Raw genomic sequence first — 20,128 nt, forward strand, 5'->3', positions numbered from 1 at the left:
AGGAATGACACCAGGCCAAATAATGATCATGATATCCAATCAGAAAATATATTAAGTGCACAAAACTGCATAAAAGTCAGCCAGAAGTTCATGACTGTGGTTGGAAACCAACAGTAGGGACCCTGGAAGCTACCAGGTGGGAATGTTTGGCAGCTCTCAAATTAAGGGGCCCAGGGTCCAGGAGTTCCAAAGTATCTCTCCAAGCATGTGTTCTGAGAATCCAAAGAGGGCCCTGAAGATCTAATACTTTCAACATAGGTTTAACACCAGGCGACTACACAGGAGACCAAGTGATCCACATAGAAGCAACAAAGATCAACTAACCCACCCAAAAACACAGAAGGAGGTTGACTCTAGTGGCTTCTGTGCAGAAACTAAGACTGAAGAGATAAGGAATGATAAGAGGTTCAGCAATACCTAAAAATTCAATCTAGAAATTATATAAATATAAGCAGTCTCAAAACACAAAAAGAATCTTCCACAAGGACTATATGAATATCTAGAAGCAATAATGGAAGAGATAAAGAGATAAAAAAGGGTAAAAATTATTAGAACAAGATGAAAAGATTAGAAAATTGAAGACAATATAAGGTACTTGTTTTCAAAAACACACAACTTGGTAAAAAAAATTAAGAAATATTTAAGAAATATTAGACTGCCTGAAAACCACAATTAAAAACAAAAAGGCCTGGACACTTTAATCAAGAAATCACAAATAGAAACTGCCCAGATCTATTATAACCAGAAGACAAAAGTCAAAATAGAAATAAACCTCTGAAAGAAACTCCAAAAGGAAAAGTCCTTGGGATTTTCATAGCCAAAATCCAGTGCTCCCACACACAAAAAAAGGAAAATACCGCAATTAGCCAAAAATAGTTCAAGTACCAAGGAACTGTAGTCAGGATCACCTAAGTGAAGGTTTCTAATATAAACAAGAGGAGATCATGGGAAAACAACATTCCAACAGACAAAAGACAGAAGCTTACTTAAGGCCAAACATAATTTATCCTGCAAAACTAAGTATAATCCTACTGGACAAAAAAATAAAAATAAAAAACCCCCTAACTCTTAATGGAACAGAGGTCTTTCAAGAATTCCTGGTGAAAAAAAAATGTTCTAAGCAGGGACAGTGAAGTGAAAACACAAGAGTTAAGAGAAACCTAGAAAGGTAATTTATATGAACAATCAGAAAAGAGCTTTATGATAAGGAACTAACAATATAATAGAGGGACATGAAACAAGTTTCAAAACCTAAATGTCTTCAAAGGGTATCAAGGGAATTGAAACAGAAGACTTGGAGGGTAGATTGGCTCCATTTTAGAGATGAGAAAAAAAAGTAAAGGCAAAAGGAATACACCTAGCATAAAAAAAAAGACAAGTAAGTATAATGTACTACTTTATTTCTCATAACTGAGACATGTGAGAAGAGTAAGGGACAGTTAAGCATCAGATGAACTTCTTTTCTGAACTGTATAAAGGCAGGTTGAACACATTCACACACACTTACATCAAAAAGCACACACAGAGTTTGGTATAGAAATACATCAAACTCAAATAGCAAGGGATAAGAAGAAGACTTAAGAGGGAGGTTAATAGCAGGAAGGGAATATTCAAAAACAAACTTCCTGATCTCAAAGGGGGGAAATTAAAAGGGACAAAAGAAAAGAATTGCAAATTTAAAGGAATACCTGTCAACTGGTGAATTTTACAAGTAATGGTATAAGAATAAAATGGAATGTTATTGCATTGCAGAAAAGGACAAAAAAAGATGATTTCAGAGAATTCAAGAGTGAATTGAGCAGAAGCAAAACAATTTATACAATGAGAACACTGTAAAGCAAAACAATTTTGAAAGACTTAAGCACTACAAGATCAATGCAATAACTAACCAAATTTCCAGAAGGCTTAAGATGAATCATATTATGCCCCTCCCTCATGACAGAGGCAATGGATTCAAGGTGCAGAACAGACAGATGCTGGACATGACCACTGTGTGGATTTGACTTGCTTAGCTATACCTATTTGCTACAAGATTTTTCTTCCTTTTTTTTTCCTATTTTTAATTGGGCAGGTAAAGATGACGTGGAAAACAAAGAAAAAAGGAGGCAAGTCATTGAAGCATTTTTTTTTTAAAATGCACACAGTAATATTGAAGGAAGTTCAGAAAGAAAGAATCAAGTAGGACAGTTTTGAAAGTTGAATTTATGATTTTTTTAACTAAGCAGTATGAAAGCAAGACTGAGTTTCATATACAATGTTCATTTTTATGTGTTAAGTTCAGAATAATGTTTATTTTTATGTGTTAAGTTCAGAATAAAAATTTTTTAAATAATGGAGACCTGAATCTTAATCTCAAAAGACTATATGTTATAAAAACCTAAAAGTAAGATGGCGAAGTTCAAAACTACTCAGAGAAAGTCAGATATTGTTACTGACACCACTCCTAGCAAAGCAACTATATACACATAATTAATAAAAGTATTTGGAACACAACTAATCTAAAACATTGAGTATCTAACCTTTAGGTCAGAGGTAGGTTTACTAAGTTAAACAAGTCATGCTGATAAGGAAACAATGTACCATTTTGCATGCATACATACACACACACACACACACACACACACACACAGAGATACATACACAAAGGAACTGAAATCCTTCCTTTTTCTGACCAAAACTGATTAAAACTGACAAAACAGAAAACTTTAACTTACAAGTTTATCCACCAAAAATACTGAGATTCCCTAAGATTTGTAGAGTTTGATTTTCCCCATATCAAATTAAAGAAAATAATTCTAAGGTACTTCTAAAAATACTTCGCTTACCATCATCTGATCACAAAATTTATCATTAAAGGAATTTGGGAAGAGCCTAGTGACAGAAGTAAGACGATTTACTACATTCAATGTCAAGCTGCGATAATCCCCTAGCATCATCAATAAAGGCCTCATGTGTGTGTGAATCTGGTCAACTTCTATTGTAGCACCTTCCAAAAACTGTAAGAAAACAAAACACACAGATATAAGCAAAATGAAAAATAGAGGTATCTGAAAAACAAATATAGTTTAAACCATTATAGAAGCTATAGTAATTTTAACAGATGTAATATACATTAACATATAGTAAAAGAAATTTGAATTACTCTAATATTGAAGAATTAGCTTTAGAATTACTTCCAATAAATTGTTCTTTAACATATTTCCAACTGCTATCTCTTAAAAAAAAAAAAAAGAGACCTAAATTTTGATTTCAAGGACAAATCATCCATAAGAAAAATCAACGAATACCACCAGATTCTCAACCACACAGGGAAAGCCAGCAGCTAGAAGTCGATATAGTAATTGCAGCAATATTTTTAAGATAAAAAGCAAGTAACTAGGTTATATTGAGTCTTTGCATAATAAAAAAGCAGAGTTCACCAAGATGTATAGAAAGGAGGATTTAAACCAATACTTTTAAAATGTCACTAACCTTTCTCATGCACGCCTCCCCTGCCTCCTGAAGCTCATTATTTGTTGAGTTTAGTGCCTTGAAAAGTGCAGCAATGATTTTCTCCCTGGATTGAGGAAGGTAATTGCAGGCAGCAAGAGCATCTTAAATATAGGGAAGAAGAGGATGTAATCAGTATGATTTGTATTACTAACCTATGAAAGGTCAATGATTTTCTTTGTCTAAAGATTTCTAGTGCTAGTACTCCTTTGTCATACTAAAATTTTAAAATGGCTAAAATCTTATGCCTTTGACAAACACACAAACTCATGTTCTTCCATTTACTGTATTATCTAGAACAGAATCCAGTCTCAAGAAACAAGCCAAGATGCCTTTATTGACTTTATCACAACCTGGTGCCGGCAGCCAAGCAGCTCATCCCCCTAACCCAACAAATAGTCATAGAATGAAGTGGCCCACTTACTAGCCTGCAATCAATCAACTAATAATCTTATATTAAGCCTCCTCTATACATCAAATGCTGGGAGGAAAAAAAGACAAAAATGAAATAGTTCTTGTTCTCAGAGAACTTACGTTCTAACAGAGGACTGTGGAGATGGATCTCTGTATGTATAAGTATATACAAAATAAACACAAGATTTTTTTCTTGTTAAAAAAAAAAAGGCTGGAGGCAAGCACTAGTTGCTGCAGAGAATGAGAAAAGACTTCATAGAGAAGGCATCCTTTGAGATGAGTATCTTGAAAGAAACCTGGAATTCCAAAAGGAGAAAATGAGGAGGCAATGCATTCCAGGGAGACAAAAAAGTCTGGACAAAGACAGAAAGAGGAGAGATGGAGTGAAGTTCCCTCTGGACTATAGAGGGAACAAAGACAAATGCTAGAAATTAAGACACACAAAAGTAAAGTTATGTAGGGCTTTAAATGCCCAGCAAAGCAGTTTACATCTGATTCTAGAAAGCAATAAGGAGCACCTGGATGGAAAAAGATGAAGGTTGTCAGACCTTTGCTTAAGGAACGTTACTTTGGCAGTTGTTTAGAAGACAGAATGCAGTGGAGAGATGGGGCAGGGAGACTAGTTAGGAGGCTACGTAGATCTAGGGTGAGATGTAACGAAGGCCCAGAATTAGGGTTGTGTCTATGTTGTATAGATGAGTAATGTTATGAAGGCAGAAATGGCAAAATGTGGCTATGCGAATGGCTATGTCATGTAAGGGAGAGTAAAGAAAGAGTAAATCTACTGAAACAGCCAGGTATTGGGAAGTCTTATGTGAACTGCTGCCAAGTAAGGTGAACAGAACTAGAACACTGTACACAGTAACAGCAACATCATAATAACGATCAACAGTGAAAGATTTAGCTATGCTAATCAAGATGATGATGCAAGACAATTCCAAAGGACCCCTGATGAGAAATGTTATCTACTTCCAGAGAACCTAAGGCTGACACATACTTTATTTCACTTTATTTTTCTTGGGTCTTTTGTGTTTTCTTTTGCAACATCACTAATATGGAAATGTTTTGCATGACTTCACATGTATAATCAATATCATATTGCTTGCCTTCTAAAGGGGTGGGGGAGGAGTGGGAGGGAGGGAAAGAACATGGAACTCAAAATTTTAAAACTATCTAACAAAACAAATAAAAATATATTAAAAAGGAAAAAAAATAGTCCACGCATGAGGGGATGAGGGCTGGCAACAGAATAGTGTCAATGTCAGAAGTGAGAAGGGGGCATATAAAACAGATGTTACAAAGGTAAGATTGATAGTCCTTGGCAAGCCATGGGATATGAGAGGGTCAACAGGGTGAAAGCACATTAACAGTCAAGGATGACACCTAGATATTGAACATGAGTAACTGCGAGGATACTCGTGTCCTCAACAGTTATAAGGAAGTTAGGAAGAGAGCATGTTTATGGGACATCCTGTTCAAGATGTCCAAAAGGCAGTTAGACTGAGATAAGAGAAATGAGTCTGGAAGTAAACAGAGGTTAAGGCTAGATAAGGAGATTTAAGAATCATCAGCACAGAGGTAATAAATGAATCCATGTATTCTAATGAGATCATCAAGAGAAACAGTATAAAAAGATAAAAGGGACCAGGATAGAGCTGTAGGAGACACCTACAGTTATTGGCAGGTGTGACCTGGATGAAGATCTAGCAAAGGAGACAAATAAATGGTCACTCAAGTAGGAAGAGAACCAGGAAAAAAGCAGTGTCATAAAAATCTAAAAAAGAAGAGGGTTTCAAGGAAAAGCAAGGGACATAATATCAAAGGCTACAGAGAAGTCAAGAAGGATGAGGACTGAGAAAACACTATTAGATTAGGCAATTAAGGGATCTGTAAAGTGAGCAATTTCATCATGAGGTCATGAAGTTAGACATGACTGAATAACAGCTTATTTTCTATTTGCTACTTACTTAATGCTGCAATTCGTAAAGGTACAAGTGATGGAAGACTTTTGTAACACGGTAGTTTCATTAAGATAACATCTTCGGCCTCACACAAATTCAACAGCTGAAAAATAAAGATAAAATATCAATTTATACTAGGGATCCTAAGAAGATATTTATAGTAGCCTTGCAAACAACTACACAAACCAGTCTTCTGTATTACACTTCAATCACAATGAACTACTTTCAAAATTAAATTTAAATCAGTTGTCAGTTCAATCAAAAAGCAATTATTTTCAGGCAAATCAAAGACAAATTCTAAATCAAGGTATCAAAATGTTACTATGTTTCTTTGTTCTAAGATAGAACAATCAAAGTCTCAACAAGCAGTTCTCTCTGACACTAAAGTAAACTTACGCAGGAATATATAACACCATCTTTGCCCCCATTATTCTCCCTCCAGAGGAAAGGTCTCTCAATTCCCTCCTGCCTACTTATATCCATTCATTTTTCTATCACCAGTCAGTTCAATTTGTACCTACATAATAAAGGTTTTCCTGATAACTGCTGTGTAAACTGACCTAATTGATGACAACCTTCTCAAAACTTCCAGCGTTTACATCTTCATCATGTTTTGCATCAGTCTGTAGTTTGTTTTTCTTACGAATGTCTTATCTCTGAAAAACTATAAGCTCCTTCAGGATATGGTCTATCTCTTATACTACCCCTGAATCCCACAATATGTGGGTCTTTAAAAAATACTTTTTTCCAGGCTTGCCACATAAGCAGAAACATGGTCCCATGCCAACATTCCAAGTGTCTTGTCTAGTGAAACTCTTTAAACTTAATTATGGCTGTTTAGTTTGTTACTACATGCCAGTTTCTTTTAAAAAAAATTTCAAGCACACTATGAAATACAAAAAGTTCTATACCTCTGCATAGAAAACCTTGTGTTCTACCACATTAAGATCCATTGTAAACAGTCTGGGCTGTAAAGTTGTACAAAATGTGTTTCCCTCCATTAGGCCAATCTGGGCGTTTGCAGGTTGATGTTTAAGTAAATGTTTTTTAGGCGGTACCATGTCTTGAAGGACCTACAAAAAAAAAAATACAAAGGAGAAAGTATAAATTACAAATTAACATTTTAAAAGAAATAAACACCTACACTTAAAATGATTTTTTAATGAAATGAAACCCTAAAATTTTTTTATTAGAACAAATGTTTTTCACCCAACCTAAAGGATATCAGATATGAATAATATAGCAAATTCAGCATGAGTCTCCAAAGTAATCTTACAGAAGAATTCCCAAACTTTAAGCAGTTCATTTTCTCTTCATGTTTCTCCACCTTTTGATCTATATCTTTTCCCCTGCCTAGTTGAACACCTTCCCTCTCCCTTCCTTTAAACTCTGAAGTAAATATAGTTTCAACATCTTTTTAAAAGAGCATTTCCTTTTCTTCTCCTTCTCTCTCCTTCTAGTCTACTTTGAATTCTGGTCTTCAAATCATGGGCTATCCCTCTTACTCTGAGGCTACAAATTTACCAACTTATATCATCTCAGAAAATGAACAATCTTTTCTACTTGGTGTAGCTACCAATCCTAAGAAACGGGAAGATAGGAAAGAGTGTTACTATGAAATCTATATTATAAATCAAAAATAGCATTTCAAATTACTAAATTTCAAAATTAAACAGAAATAAGCCAGAAAAAATTTTATGCATATTACCCTGATTTCATAGAAAAACATCTCACCTCTTTATGAGGTTCCATAATCACTGTCACACTTTTTCCAGTAACCTGAGCCAGCACCTGAAGTGAATGCATAGCTTGTTTCCTGACAGTGGAATTTGGAGAGGTGACTTCTCGAACCAAATCATGTGTCACATGATGGAAAGACTTTTCCTGAGCTGATAGAATCTCTTCAGATTTTTCCTCATCTTTCAAAGGAGTTGCACATCTTATCAATAGCTGCTCCAAGGTTGTCTTTGCCATAGCAACTGCTCCATTGGAAACCTAAGAATTCATGAAGACATTAAATCAGAGAGATTTGACTTAAATGAGTACTATGGTCATCATATCTTGCTAAAAGAAAAATAATGTAAATAATTCTGCTAAGTGCAAAACTAATTAAAATTTGCTCTTAAACTTATTTGTGGAACACCAAAGTCTTTACTAAATAAAATGCTATCATTAAGGGCCATGCCCAAAGATTGCCTATATGAGTAAAAACCACTTCATAACTCCAATAACAAAATTCTCTAGAATGGGCTCCTGTTATGAGGGGTTCATAAGTTTATCTATAGATAAATTGTGTAGTTCAATATAGCATGTGTTTAGAATATGTATCGTCATTTTTCTGAGGCTACATTTTCTAAACAGTCCTGAACACCATTTGTTTTATCTGTATGCAAGCTTATGAACCACTCTCTCATGATTCAATGTAAAAGTAACTCATAAAACATATAAGTGTTTACTATATATGAGACACCCTGTGTAATATCAATTAAGGTGGGACCTTCTTACTATCTTAAAATGATTAAGTGTCTTTGATTGAGTCTTATTGGGTGCTAAACCCCAGGCCCAAACCTGTATCTACTAGGTGCTAAGCCTACATGGGCATGAAGTCCTCAGGGTCCTAAGGGGAGTTGCTAAGACCAGAGCCAATAGTAGGAGCCTAAGCTCTGATCGCTCAAATGAGTTTGATGATGGCTAAAGAGGGTATAAAAAGCTGGAACAGAGCTATTTGCTTAGGGATCTCACTCTTGGTGGTGTGCTGATGTGGAGACTCTGGGCAGCTGTAGTTAAGAGCCCTCCAGCTTGCAAACCTGGATGTTCGGACTTTGTTAAACTCTGGTAACTATGCATTGAGATTTGAATCAGACAAGGTCTGTTTGTCAATGTTTATAATTTGTTTGTATTTGCTCTGAAGTTCAGGGTGCTGGCTTCTCCCCCTGAACTGAGTGAATGATATTTGTATGCTGCATTAAAGTAAGATTGTTAACCCCTTAATGTTGCTTTCCTTAGTAAATCAGATCAAAAGAACTTGTGCGGTCAGCTTTCTGTGTGCTGGTTGTTGGTGGGTCTTACACCCCTTCAGCAGCCGCTAGCAGACTGTTGCAACACCCTGCTACATGCTAGATATACAAAGGTAGAAATACCACAGGAAAAAATTCATTACAAAGAAGAATTTATCAACTGGAGAATGGCTAAACAAACTGTGGAAAAGAGGAGGTGCCAGCAGTAAGATATAAGAAGAACAGGTAGGGGACCCATTACAACAGGTGAGAGAAAAGAGGCTATGGGACAGACACATGGTAGTGGGGGGGGGGGGGTGATAAGGAACACATATGATTTAAATAAAAATCTCCAAGAGAAAGTTGAGAGTAGAGTTGAGGTTAGACAGGATAATTTGCAGTTAGGAATCAAAGTTTCAGAAAAGCAAAAGTTACATAGGGTTAAAGTTTAGCTTAGCAGGGTAGGACTGATCACAGAATCAAGAAAACAAAAGACTTAAAGGTAGAGCAAAAGACAGTATCTAATTTTCTGATCATAAGGACAGAGTAGTAGAGGAGGACAGAGCAGAGTCAATGGGAAGAGTAGGGGGAGAACAAAAGCTAAAGGCTCAGAATAAGGGGAAAAAACCAAGGTAGAAGAGAAGGGAGTGTGAGAGCAAATGGGCAGGAGACAGAATTTCCAAGGCAATATACTGGATGTGGAACAGTTTCAAATTATGGTGAGGTCTAAGTAAGGTATGAGTATCCTAATGGGCAGATGACACCAAATGGAAATAAAAATGTGAGGAGCCGAGGAATTTAAGAAATGACAGTGGCAGAAGAATACAAACCCACAGGAAGGGACTCTTTATTTTTACCTTTGTATTCCTAGTGCTCACCATGTAAGCAGGTGCTTAATAAGGGTTTGCAGAATTGAACTGGCTGGACTCTATTCTTACCCATTCCCTTAAGCCCAGGATTATACATATTATTTAGTCTTTATGAATTCTGTTAAGTTTAAATCCAGGGGTCTTCATATTCCTTTATTTGCTAACAGTCACAGTCTCATCCATACTTTCATTTGAGGACTTTGAACCATGAAACAACCAAGTAATGGTGCTGGGCAAATCAGACACAATTTTTATCCAACTAAATCTATCTACCTATCCAACTACTATTTACTAACAACCAGCAGAGTAAATTTTCTGCTCTGTTGTCTTCATAAAAGGTAAAGAACACTGTTCTCAAGGCAGCATATTTGGTTTTGGGGGAAAGGAAAAACAACTGTACTTTTGATTTTTAAAACACCTTGACAATCATACAACATTAAATGGTAAAAGCTACAAGAAGCTGATTATTAAAACTAAAAGAAATCTCTGCGAACCAAAACCACTGAACCATCTGCACAGCACACTAACACTACGAAGTACTCAGTTACTATACAAAAATCAAAAGTACAAGGTGAAATCATCCATACATTAAATACCTCTCCAGTCAGGTCCATCATCACAAAAAGAAGGGCTTTAAGGAAAGTCTGCTGATTCTGGAGGACCCAGATGAGAGGCAGTCGTTCCATGAGGAATTTAATAGACACCACACCCCCTAGTTTTGCATACCAAGCTTGTTCATAACAGCAAGCACACAAACGTTCTACAATGTAAGAAAAGAGCGGGAGCTGACAAGCCTAAAAAAAGAAAACATCACGAATAAACGTTCTGTGTCAGTCTGCCAAATGGCAAATGTTTATCGTCTCTACAAATGCACAGAAATCAGATGTAGAATAAATTCCACAAACAGCCTACTTACCCTTTCCTTCGAGCCCAGGATGATACTTGCTACATCAAATATCACAGCTAAAGCTACCTCCCCTATCTTACAAAGTTCCTTCTCCTCATATGCCATACAAATGGCAATTGCGTCAATAAGCACCAAAGGATCCATTCCCTTTGACCCATTTTCTTCACTGTGAAACATGGCTGTGCTGGGTTGACTTCCCACCTGATAGCACTGCAGCAAAAAAGGACCTAAAGTGAAGTTGTAAGGAGGAGGCAGAGAACAGAGACAAATAATTATGGATTTTTAAAAAAATCAAAGTGATCAAAAGTAAAACCCAACAGAACTCTACTGCTTTTATAAAAACAGACATCTACATAGCACTTTCCACATTTTTAATCTCACTAGAGCTTCTGAAAAAACAGAGGAGGAAGGTCCTTGGAAACATTTTTAAATTCCACATGAAGAAGCTGAGACATGGCAATGTTAAGTGATTTTATTCATGGTCACATAGCTAGCAAAGATCAAAGCAGGATTAGAACTGGGGTCTTGCTGACTATACTGTATTTCCCCATGTATAAGACGCACCCTTTTCGAAAACTTTGGGGTCTAAAAACTGGGTGCATCTTATACAGTGGTTGTAAATTTTTTTTACTTGCATTTCCTGCTTTTTCGCGCTTGTTTTTGCACTCATTGCTGTAGATTGTTTTACTTGCATTTCTCCCTTTTCGAGCTTGTTGTTTTCGCGCTCATTTCACATTTGTTACTGATATATCAGGTTTATGCTTTGCCACACTCTGCCCAGAAATGGCTCCGAAAAGATTTTCGTACAGTGCTGAATTCAAGTTAAAAGTGATCCAGTTTGCAAAAGTGAACATAAATTTGGGCCTCCTCCAACTGAAAAACAATCCAAGACTGGCTACGGGAAGAAGAACCCTACTGAAAAAACCATGGCAAAAGAAGGCCAGTCAGCAAGTCAGCAAAATGGCCTGATTTAGAGAGGGAATTGAAGATATGGATTGAAGAGCAAAGAGCAACTGGAATTCCTGTGTTCACAAAGATGGTTCAGCATGAGGCAAGAAGAATTGCTGATGAAAAAGAAGTTACTGATTTCAAAGGAGGACACAATTGGTGCTTCAGGTTCATGAAACGGAATGGAATAAGCATGTGTACACACATCAGACTAGCCCAAAAGATGCCTGAAAGTATGAGCAGATGAACAAAACTTGAGTTCAGTAACTTTGTGTAATACATTTTTTTTTCAAATTTCAGGCCCCAAAATTAAGGTGCGTCTTATACACAGGAGTGTCTTATACGTGGGAGCGTCTTATACATGGGGAAATGCACTCTATCATGCTACTACCTCCCTTTTACTTGTCTAAGTATCTATCATGATCCTGAAAACTCTACAATTCTGAAGTTATAGTCATGAGAATTCAAGATTGGCACCCTTAAGTCTAATTCCTTTAAACTATGTAACAAAAATTACATACAAACCACATGTCTTTTAACTGTTTTTCATTATACAGCACGCCACTATCATCTCAATCAAAGCTAAGTTACATTTTTAATAATAATTCTTAAATGGCCAATGAAAGATAGTAGCTACAAAAATTGAGAGCCACATTATGAAAATGACTAAGGTCTTTTCTCACACATACAACACGCTTGTGTGCGCACGCACGCACACACAAAACTTATCACTATCATAGAGAGCATCATATTCAGTTGTGATGGACACCAACACCTAATAGACAAGTGCCAAAAAACACTCGGTATTGAGTGCCTCCAGTGTACCCAGCATGGCGCCAGGCAGTACTATGGAGCATGGCTTTTTCCAGCTGGACCTGTGATTTCTTCAGTGAAGACAACTCCTATGGATGCACTTTCTCTGCTGATACAGATGGGGACTTTCTCTGCAACCTATTGTCTTACAAAGTTGCCAGGACCACTGAAAGGTTAACTTGCCTGGCATCACACACCCAGTACATATCAGAATCAAGACTGGAATTCAAGTTTTCCTGACCAACTTCCAGGCCTCTCTATTATCTCTGCCAGTGGTGTCAAACTCAAATAGAAATGGGACCACAAAAAGGTACATAAAGAACCCTGCAAGCCACGAGCTGACTTAGAAAACCACAGACATTATATTCCATTTTTATTTATTTTGTTAAATATTGCCCAATTACATTTAAATCTCATTCTGGCCACCCTGTGTTTGACAGCTCTGCCATAATTCCTCATTATAGGGCAGTTAATTCCCAAACTGAGGTAAATACACCCCCAAGGAGTAAAGGAAAAATGTCAAGGAGGCCAGGGAACATTGGTAAATAACTATATTATCCTACTAGAATATTCCAAAAAGTGGTAGCATTAGTGAAAAATTGTTATGTACCAAATACATTTTCTGTATAAAAAACTAAGCCATTTTATTTCCTATGTACACATGCATGGTAAACACTAATTTATATCTTTTCATATTGATTGGGGGTATGGCAAAATTTACTGTAAAAGCCTTACTGTAGGGGATAACACCACAGAGTTAATGCCAGAAATAAGTTTGCGATCTACTTGTTGAGACCAAGTTAATATAAATAAAACAACTAAATACACCTGCAGAAGTGTTCACAGAAGAAAGAAATCATTTATATGGGTTGGCCAAACTAAAATTGGGCCTTTTAGGACAGACAGAATTTGTACTGGTATGGAGAGGGTGTAAACATCAGGCAAGACAAAAACAAAGATAGTAAGGCAAGAATGAGTACTGTATGCTCAGGGAATGGTGAGAAGATTAGCCCTGCACAAGCAGACGCTGTAACTGGTGAGTGTTGCACAATAAGGAGGTAACTATGAAATACCTGAATGTATTAATGTCACACTTCAAAAGAAACACAAAGTCAGTAAGTCTTCGTACTTTAACAATGTCACAATTACCCAACTAGTTTATACAAACGACCAGAGCCAATGGAGGTTCTTTAAAATAGGAAGGGGGGGTAGGGGAGGGTGTCCTGCCCAGGTTGGGGATGGGGGGATAAAAGAGGAAGGCATAATTTTTTTTTTAATCACAGTCCCACAATCAATAAATGGTCAAAGGATATGAAGAGGCAGTTTTCATATGAAGGAATCAAATCGATCTATAATCATATCAAAAACATTCACTAATGATTAAAAAAATGCAAATTAAAACACCTCACACCTACCAGATTGGCTAATATGACAGAAAAGGAAAATGACAAATGTTGGAGGGGATGTGGGAAAACTGGGACACTAAAGCACTACTGATGGATTTGTGAACTGATCCAACCTTTCTAGAGAGCAATTTGGAATTACGCCCAAAGAACTACGAAACTGTGCATACCCTTTGACCTAGCAATACCACCACTAGGTCTGTATCCCAAAAGAGATAAAAAAGAAAAAGGAAAAGGACCTATTTGTACAAAAATATTTATAGCAGCTCTTTTTGTAGTAGCCAAGAATTGGAAATCGAAGGTATGCCCATCAACTGAGGAATGGCTAAACAATTTATGGTATATGATTATGATAGAATACTATTGTTCTGTAAGAAATGACACGCAGGATGCTTCCAAAAAATCTGGAAAGACTTGTAGAACTGATACAAAGTGAACAGAACCAGTGGAGCACTGTACACAGTAACAGCAACATTGCATGATGATCAAGTGTAAATGACTTGGCTATTCCCAGCAATACAAACATCCAAGACAATTTCAAAGGACTTATGATGAAAAATGCTATTTGCCTCCAGAGAAGGAACTAATGGAGTCTGAATGCAGATTGAAGCATACTATTCTTTATTTTTTTGTGAGGGGTTTTTGGTCTGTGTTTTGTTTTATAACATGACTAATATGGAAATGTTTTGTATGACTGACCTCACATGTATAACCTATATCAAACTGCTTGCCATGTCAGGGAGGGGACAGGGGAGACAGGGAAGGAGGGAATCCGGAACTCAATTTTTTTTTAAAAGAATATTAAACTGTTTTTGTGTTTAATTGGAAAAAAACGAAATTTTTTTAAAAGACCTGACATATCATTAATATCACTGAAGTGCCAATTATTGTATAACTGCAATTTAAGAATACTAGCCTATAACAACAGCTTTCAAAAAGACTCAAGTACATCATTTACAGTAAATTCAAGTGACTTTAATATACCATACTTACCACACTGTTGGGCTACTGCCACCATAGTATAGTGACGAATTAAGCTGGCTACAAAAGGCAGAGCACTAGGTCGAAGATCCTTGATGACAGCAGACATGAATGCACCAGTCAATGCTTGTTCAAAAGTTTTACGGGCTGGAGTATCTTGTGCTTTGTATCGATGTGAAATAATTACACTGGGTATGGACTTCTCCGTAAAGCTAAAAGACAAAATTACATCTATTGTCAGAACCCTGGATAACTGTGCTGTCCACCAATGACAACCATGACCATTACAGGCTTCATTTACAACTTGCAACCACTACCTTCTTGTTCAGATAGCACTGACTCAACTCATTTATTCCACTTTTAATTTTAGCAGATCCCAGTCTCAAACATTATAGATGGTTCAATTTCACCACGAACATTTAATTTCAAAGAATATGTATGCAGTCAACAAAATAACAATCACACAACGACACTGTCAACATTTTTATAATTATTTTCTATTTTAGGAGGACTACAATGTTATTAAACAACTCAAACCCCAAACGTCAGATTACGAAATTTTGAACAATGCTCAAGAAAGATCCAATATACATATTTATGTTACAAATTGAACCAAAAAGATTTCACACTACAGTAATAAGAAAATCACACCAAAAGAAGAAATAATTACAGAAACAAGTTTTATGAGATTCTTCAAAATCCTAAAAGGTATGAAATTGGCTTTTGATGCTGAAAAATTTTCAGCTTAGTATAAAAAAAAAATCAGGGATTTTAATATAAAAATGACACATACATTTTCTGGGTATGCTTTCTTCCTCTCCCCCTCTGGATACTATTTCCATCATTAAGCCTTGTTCACAGCTTGTATCACCCTATAGGGATAGTGAAGACTTAAAACTAAAAAATTTCTACCAAGATGAGAAGTGCCTTCTTAAACTTCAGTTGTTACATGCTGCTACTACACAACTTGCAAGCTTTCTAATTACTATGAGAAGAAATGTCTTATTCAGTAGATTAAAAAAATAACTAAAGAGATATAAACAATTTTAGTAACTAAAAAATTTCTCCATGATTTCAAGAAAATCAAATAAAATATGATAATGAAATCACATTGTTTAAAAATCAAGAAATATTTCTTTTATACTAAAAGGGTGGATACATTAAGGAACAACATACAACGGACCTTTATTATAAAGAATTCTTATCTGTAAAGTGAGTTCTTAAATCTCACACAAAAGGATTTAGTTACCAGAGATCGTTTTATAATATAATGTGCTCTCACCCATAAGGTAGTCCTATGGCATCCTAAGGGCATGTTATAGAGTAAGGTTCCACTGTACCACATCCTTCCATTTTAAAATTCTAAAATGAAAGTAATATGTGATCTGATATCCCATTGTTCAGGATGCTTCACATAATTATTAATGGAGTCTATGATTACATTAACTTTTTTGGCAGTCACACTCTTGGCTTATATTAAGCTTTTATTCCATTAAGTAGCAATTGGCTGTCCAGCTAGCCAGTGTGTCAAGTACATAGGCAGAAGACAATCTGTTGATGGCATCATTTACCTGTCACCTAAGTTTGAAATGTCACTGTTATCTTTGACTCCTTGTTGTTGTTGTACTGACTGACTTCATGTGATACCAAGTAAAAAAGGTCACTTTCTAAACCTGAAGTTTTGCTCAACATCAGATTAGGCAATAACCCCAAGATGCCCTCTCTATCCCTAATTTATAAAGAAAATTGTACATATCACTCCACTGGATAGTTTTAAATTACCAACATACTTTGGATGTGCAAGGAGCTGATATAAGGCATGTTTATTATCATCCAAATTCATCATGGCCACCAAGAAGCATTTTATTACTTCCCATGCTTGTCTCCGATAGTATGGTTCTGTGTTTGCACTTTTCAGGCAATCCAAAGCAGTTTCAATGGCCTACAATAAAAAAATAACAAGGCTTTTGACATACACACATGTATGTGTGTATATTAATATAAATACATATATATGATATTGAAGAGTACTTTACTGAAAGCTTTACAACATCCACCTAAAAGAGCAACCAAGCCCAATATGTAACAATAAAGCATCATCAAATGAAACCTGTAAAGAAAATCTATTGAGGAGGAAAATATATAAAATAAAGAATTTCATTGTTCAGTAAAATAAAATTTGATTACTGCTGCCTAAAGAGTTAATGAGATTATGCAATTCAAATGCCCTCTGAAGGCCCTTGGTTATAGAGAAATGATTATTTTCCCTTTTGGAAAAAGTAATTTTTTATTTGTTAGATTAGTTGTATACTCTCAACACCTACCAAATCACCTACCATCACCTCATCAAAGTCCCAGTGAAAAAAACAGTGAGCTTTTTTCAGACCACTGAAGTGGAACTTTTCTTACTGAGGAGTAAAAGGAAAGATAAATTTCTTATGCTTTTATTATATTTCCAAATTTTTTAATTTTTTCAACACCTATGAATTGTAATGTAAATAAATGCTTTTACCCTGTTAATCACATCTAGAAAAGGTAAGACAAATAATTTGGAAATCTTTAAACCTTTTAACATCAGTTTTAAAACATGTTCATTATTTTATCAACTGAGTAGTCTAAATTACTGTTAAGAGGCCAATTTAAAGTTTGATTATAATAGAGGGGGAAATTTTTGTTCTATTACACTATTTTACATCCTAAGCAAGACACAAATGGCTATTACTGAAGCATAATGTGAATTTAGGATTTCTGAACATCTTACCAAATTAGCAATATGAGCAAAGTATTAAAGCTATTATTCCTAATTTTAGGAACATATTCCTTATCAATGTTGGAATTTGTAATAAGTGCTTTCTAGAAGGTATTTATTTTTAATTACTGTATGATAAAAAATAGTTGTTTCAAAAATGAGAATTAGTGATAGATTTTGATAAACATATCCCAGGGTCCCAAGATCAATCGCCCAAGATGGTCAAACTCAAAGAAAATATATATGAGGGAGAATCAAGGGCAACGTCAACATGAGAATGTATTGTGAAATGCTGAAGATGATTAAAACAGAAGCACGAACAGTGAAATTAGCAAAATCATATAAAAGGGCTGTAACTATGGAAACGGAAAGAACAAAAGAAACAATGCTATGAAATTATAATGACTAAGCTTGACCCCAAAGACCACATCCTAGAAGGTATCTTTGCAGGGCCTGGGAATAACTGCATGAGAGCCATGGAAGTAAATATTGCATATAATAATATATTAATTATAATTTTTATACACACATACATATAGGTTAGTTTTGCTGAACTTTTTCATCATCTTTTTTTATTTTTATTACAAGAGATGACTTTTGGGAAGGGATTAGTATGAGGGATTCTGTCAGAAACGAAAGTGAAATAAAAACAAAAGAAATGCACAAAATTTTGTTGTTTTTTTAAAGGGCAAACCACCTACCAGTGTTCTATTTCAAATTATAGGTCTCAATTCATCCCTACTTCATGCGTAGATCCATAAAATATCTAATGTTCTAAAACTTTTAACTTCAAGAAAATTCAGTAACCACAAAAACATTCAACTTTACCTTTTCCATTGGAAGCTGAATGGATGCTTTACAATCTGAAAACTCTACTGTGATACTAGGTCCCTGAATTTCAGTTACAACATATTGAAGCTTTTGAGATTCCTTTAACATTTTTCTGTTACTTCCACCAAATTTACCAAGTACCCTGTAGGCCACATGAGAAATGCTGTCTGCAGGATTCCTTAAGGTACGCCACAAAGCCTGAAGTCAAAAAAATTTTTTAAATGCAAAAAATTTTAAAATTTCATCAAAATATCATACATCTTTAAATACATGTTCCAATCTATTTCACAAAATTTTCCACAAATGTAATAAGACTTGGAAAAAAGTTGAGAAGTAAATCAAAGATCGCTACATTTCTGAATCTAGTGTTTTAAATCAGGTTGTTTCTTTGTCAATTACTGGCCTATAGTTATGTTCTTAGATTGAATGTGTTACTTTTTTCCATGAATGGGACCATGCAAGATTCCAATAGCTCTTATACCTATTGGTTTAAGCTATTTTTTAATTAGATCAATAACAAAAGGCAGGAAGTTGTTTTAATTCTAGATACTAGGGATTTGAAGAATCTTCTGAAATGTTCTTGTTTATTATTTGTATTGTTAATACCAATAATTCATTTACATAACATACCAGAGATTACAGAAAACAGATCTCTGTCTTGTAATACAGGTTATCATTCTCATTTTACTGTTGAAGAAACTGAGACTCAGAAAGTTTAAGTGCCCAAGATCTTAAGACGAGTAGGTATCACGGCCTTTATTTAAGCTCAGGTCTCCTGACTCCCAATCAATGCTCCTTCCACAATATCATGCTGCCTCTCTATTGTTCAGCTCCTTCCACTATTCTTCTATCATGGAAAAGATAATACCTCTACTTTCCACTTCTTCAAATAAGTAACGGGTATTATTTACATGTCTAAGTCATCTGGACTTTCTGAAGCCTCACAGAATTAAAATAAGACGAGCTGACTTAACTCTATCCTTTTGGTACTATGAATATAAAATAGGTCAATTAAATCAATTTCCATATGATTTTCAATTACCAACCTGCTACAACGCATAATATACATGAAAATTTGTAAAATATGCATAACATAAGGAGTGCTTTATAGTATTTCTTCATGTACCAGAAAAATCCAAAAAAGTAAGCTGAAAATCACATATACTTTAGACAGAGCCTATATAATGGCTTGACAGCGTAACAAAAAAATTTAAGTTTCATAATGAAAATAACAAATGCACAAACTTCGTATTACCTGCATGAGTTCAGCCCGCACTGGCTGAATGTGATCATATAGAAAGTCTGGCTGGAGATTATCTACACACAATTCAAGAGTCCGAAGGCCTTGGCTAACCAATGTCTGGGATCCATTAAGAGCAGACACTAAGGGATCCATTAACATTGGTAGGTATGGTAGAAGAGAGCTCAGTCGAACTGGTACAGTAAGACACAGTTCCACAAATAAATCTTTCATATGTTGCTTGTGGAGACCACTTTGTAGCATATTAAGTCCTAAAAAAGGGGAAAATTCTTAAAGTAAAACTAACTTAAAAATATTTTGTTGATAATAATAATAACCAGAATTTATACAGCAGTTCAAGGTTTTAAAACAATTTACAAATGTTGTCTCATACAGTAGTACACAACAGTAGTAGTGAGTAGTAGTATTCTCATTTTATAGATGAGGAAATGGAGGTAGACAGAGATTAAGGAACTTTCTCAGGGTCATACAACTAGTAATGTTTGTATATGGTTAAATTTGAACTC

The 20,128-nt window shown here is 35.4% G+C and overlaps 1 protein-coding gene across 1 annotated transcript in view; it reads right to left on the reverse strand.

Moving 5' to 3' along the window:
- LOC118833954 (transformation/transcription domain associated protein) overlaps positions 1 to 20,128 on the reverse strand; it is a 172,789-nt gene that overhangs the window by 120,235 nt on the left and 32,426 nt on the right. The window contains exons 20-30 of the mRNA XM_036741388.1: positions 19,617 to 19,873; positions 18,359 to 18,559; positions 16,572 to 16,723; positions 14,794 to 14,993; positions 10,646 to 10,863; positions 10,326 to 10,523; positions 7,599 to 7,859; positions 6,776 to 6,937; positions 5,871 to 5,967; positions 3,472 to 3,593; positions 2,826 to 2,996 (exon numbers count right to left, since the gene is read on the reverse strand). Coding sequence (XP_036597283.1) covers positions 2,826 to 2,996; positions 3,472 to 3,593; positions 5,871 to 5,967; positions 6,776 to 6,937; positions 7,599 to 7,859; positions 10,326 to 10,523; positions 10,646 to 10,863; positions 14,794 to 14,993; positions 16,572 to 16,723; positions 18,359 to 18,559; positions 19,617 to 19,873 — 2,039 coding nt within the window. The remainder of the gene's footprint in view (positions 1 to 2,825; positions 2,997 to 3,471; positions 3,594 to 5,870; positions 5,968 to 6,775; positions 6,938 to 7,598; positions 7,860 to 10,325; positions 10,524 to 10,645; positions 10,864 to 14,793; positions 14,994 to 16,571; positions 16,724 to 18,358; positions 18,560 to 19,616; positions 19,874 to 20,128) is intronic.

This window comes from Trichosurus vulpecula, chromosome 1 (assembly GCF_011100635.1).
Source record: "Trichosurus vulpecula isolate mTriVul1 chromosome 1, mTriVul1.pri, whole genome shotgun sequence".
NCBI lineage: Eukaryota > Metazoa > Chordata > Mammalia > Diprotodontia > Phalangeridae > Trichosurus > Trichosurus vulpecula.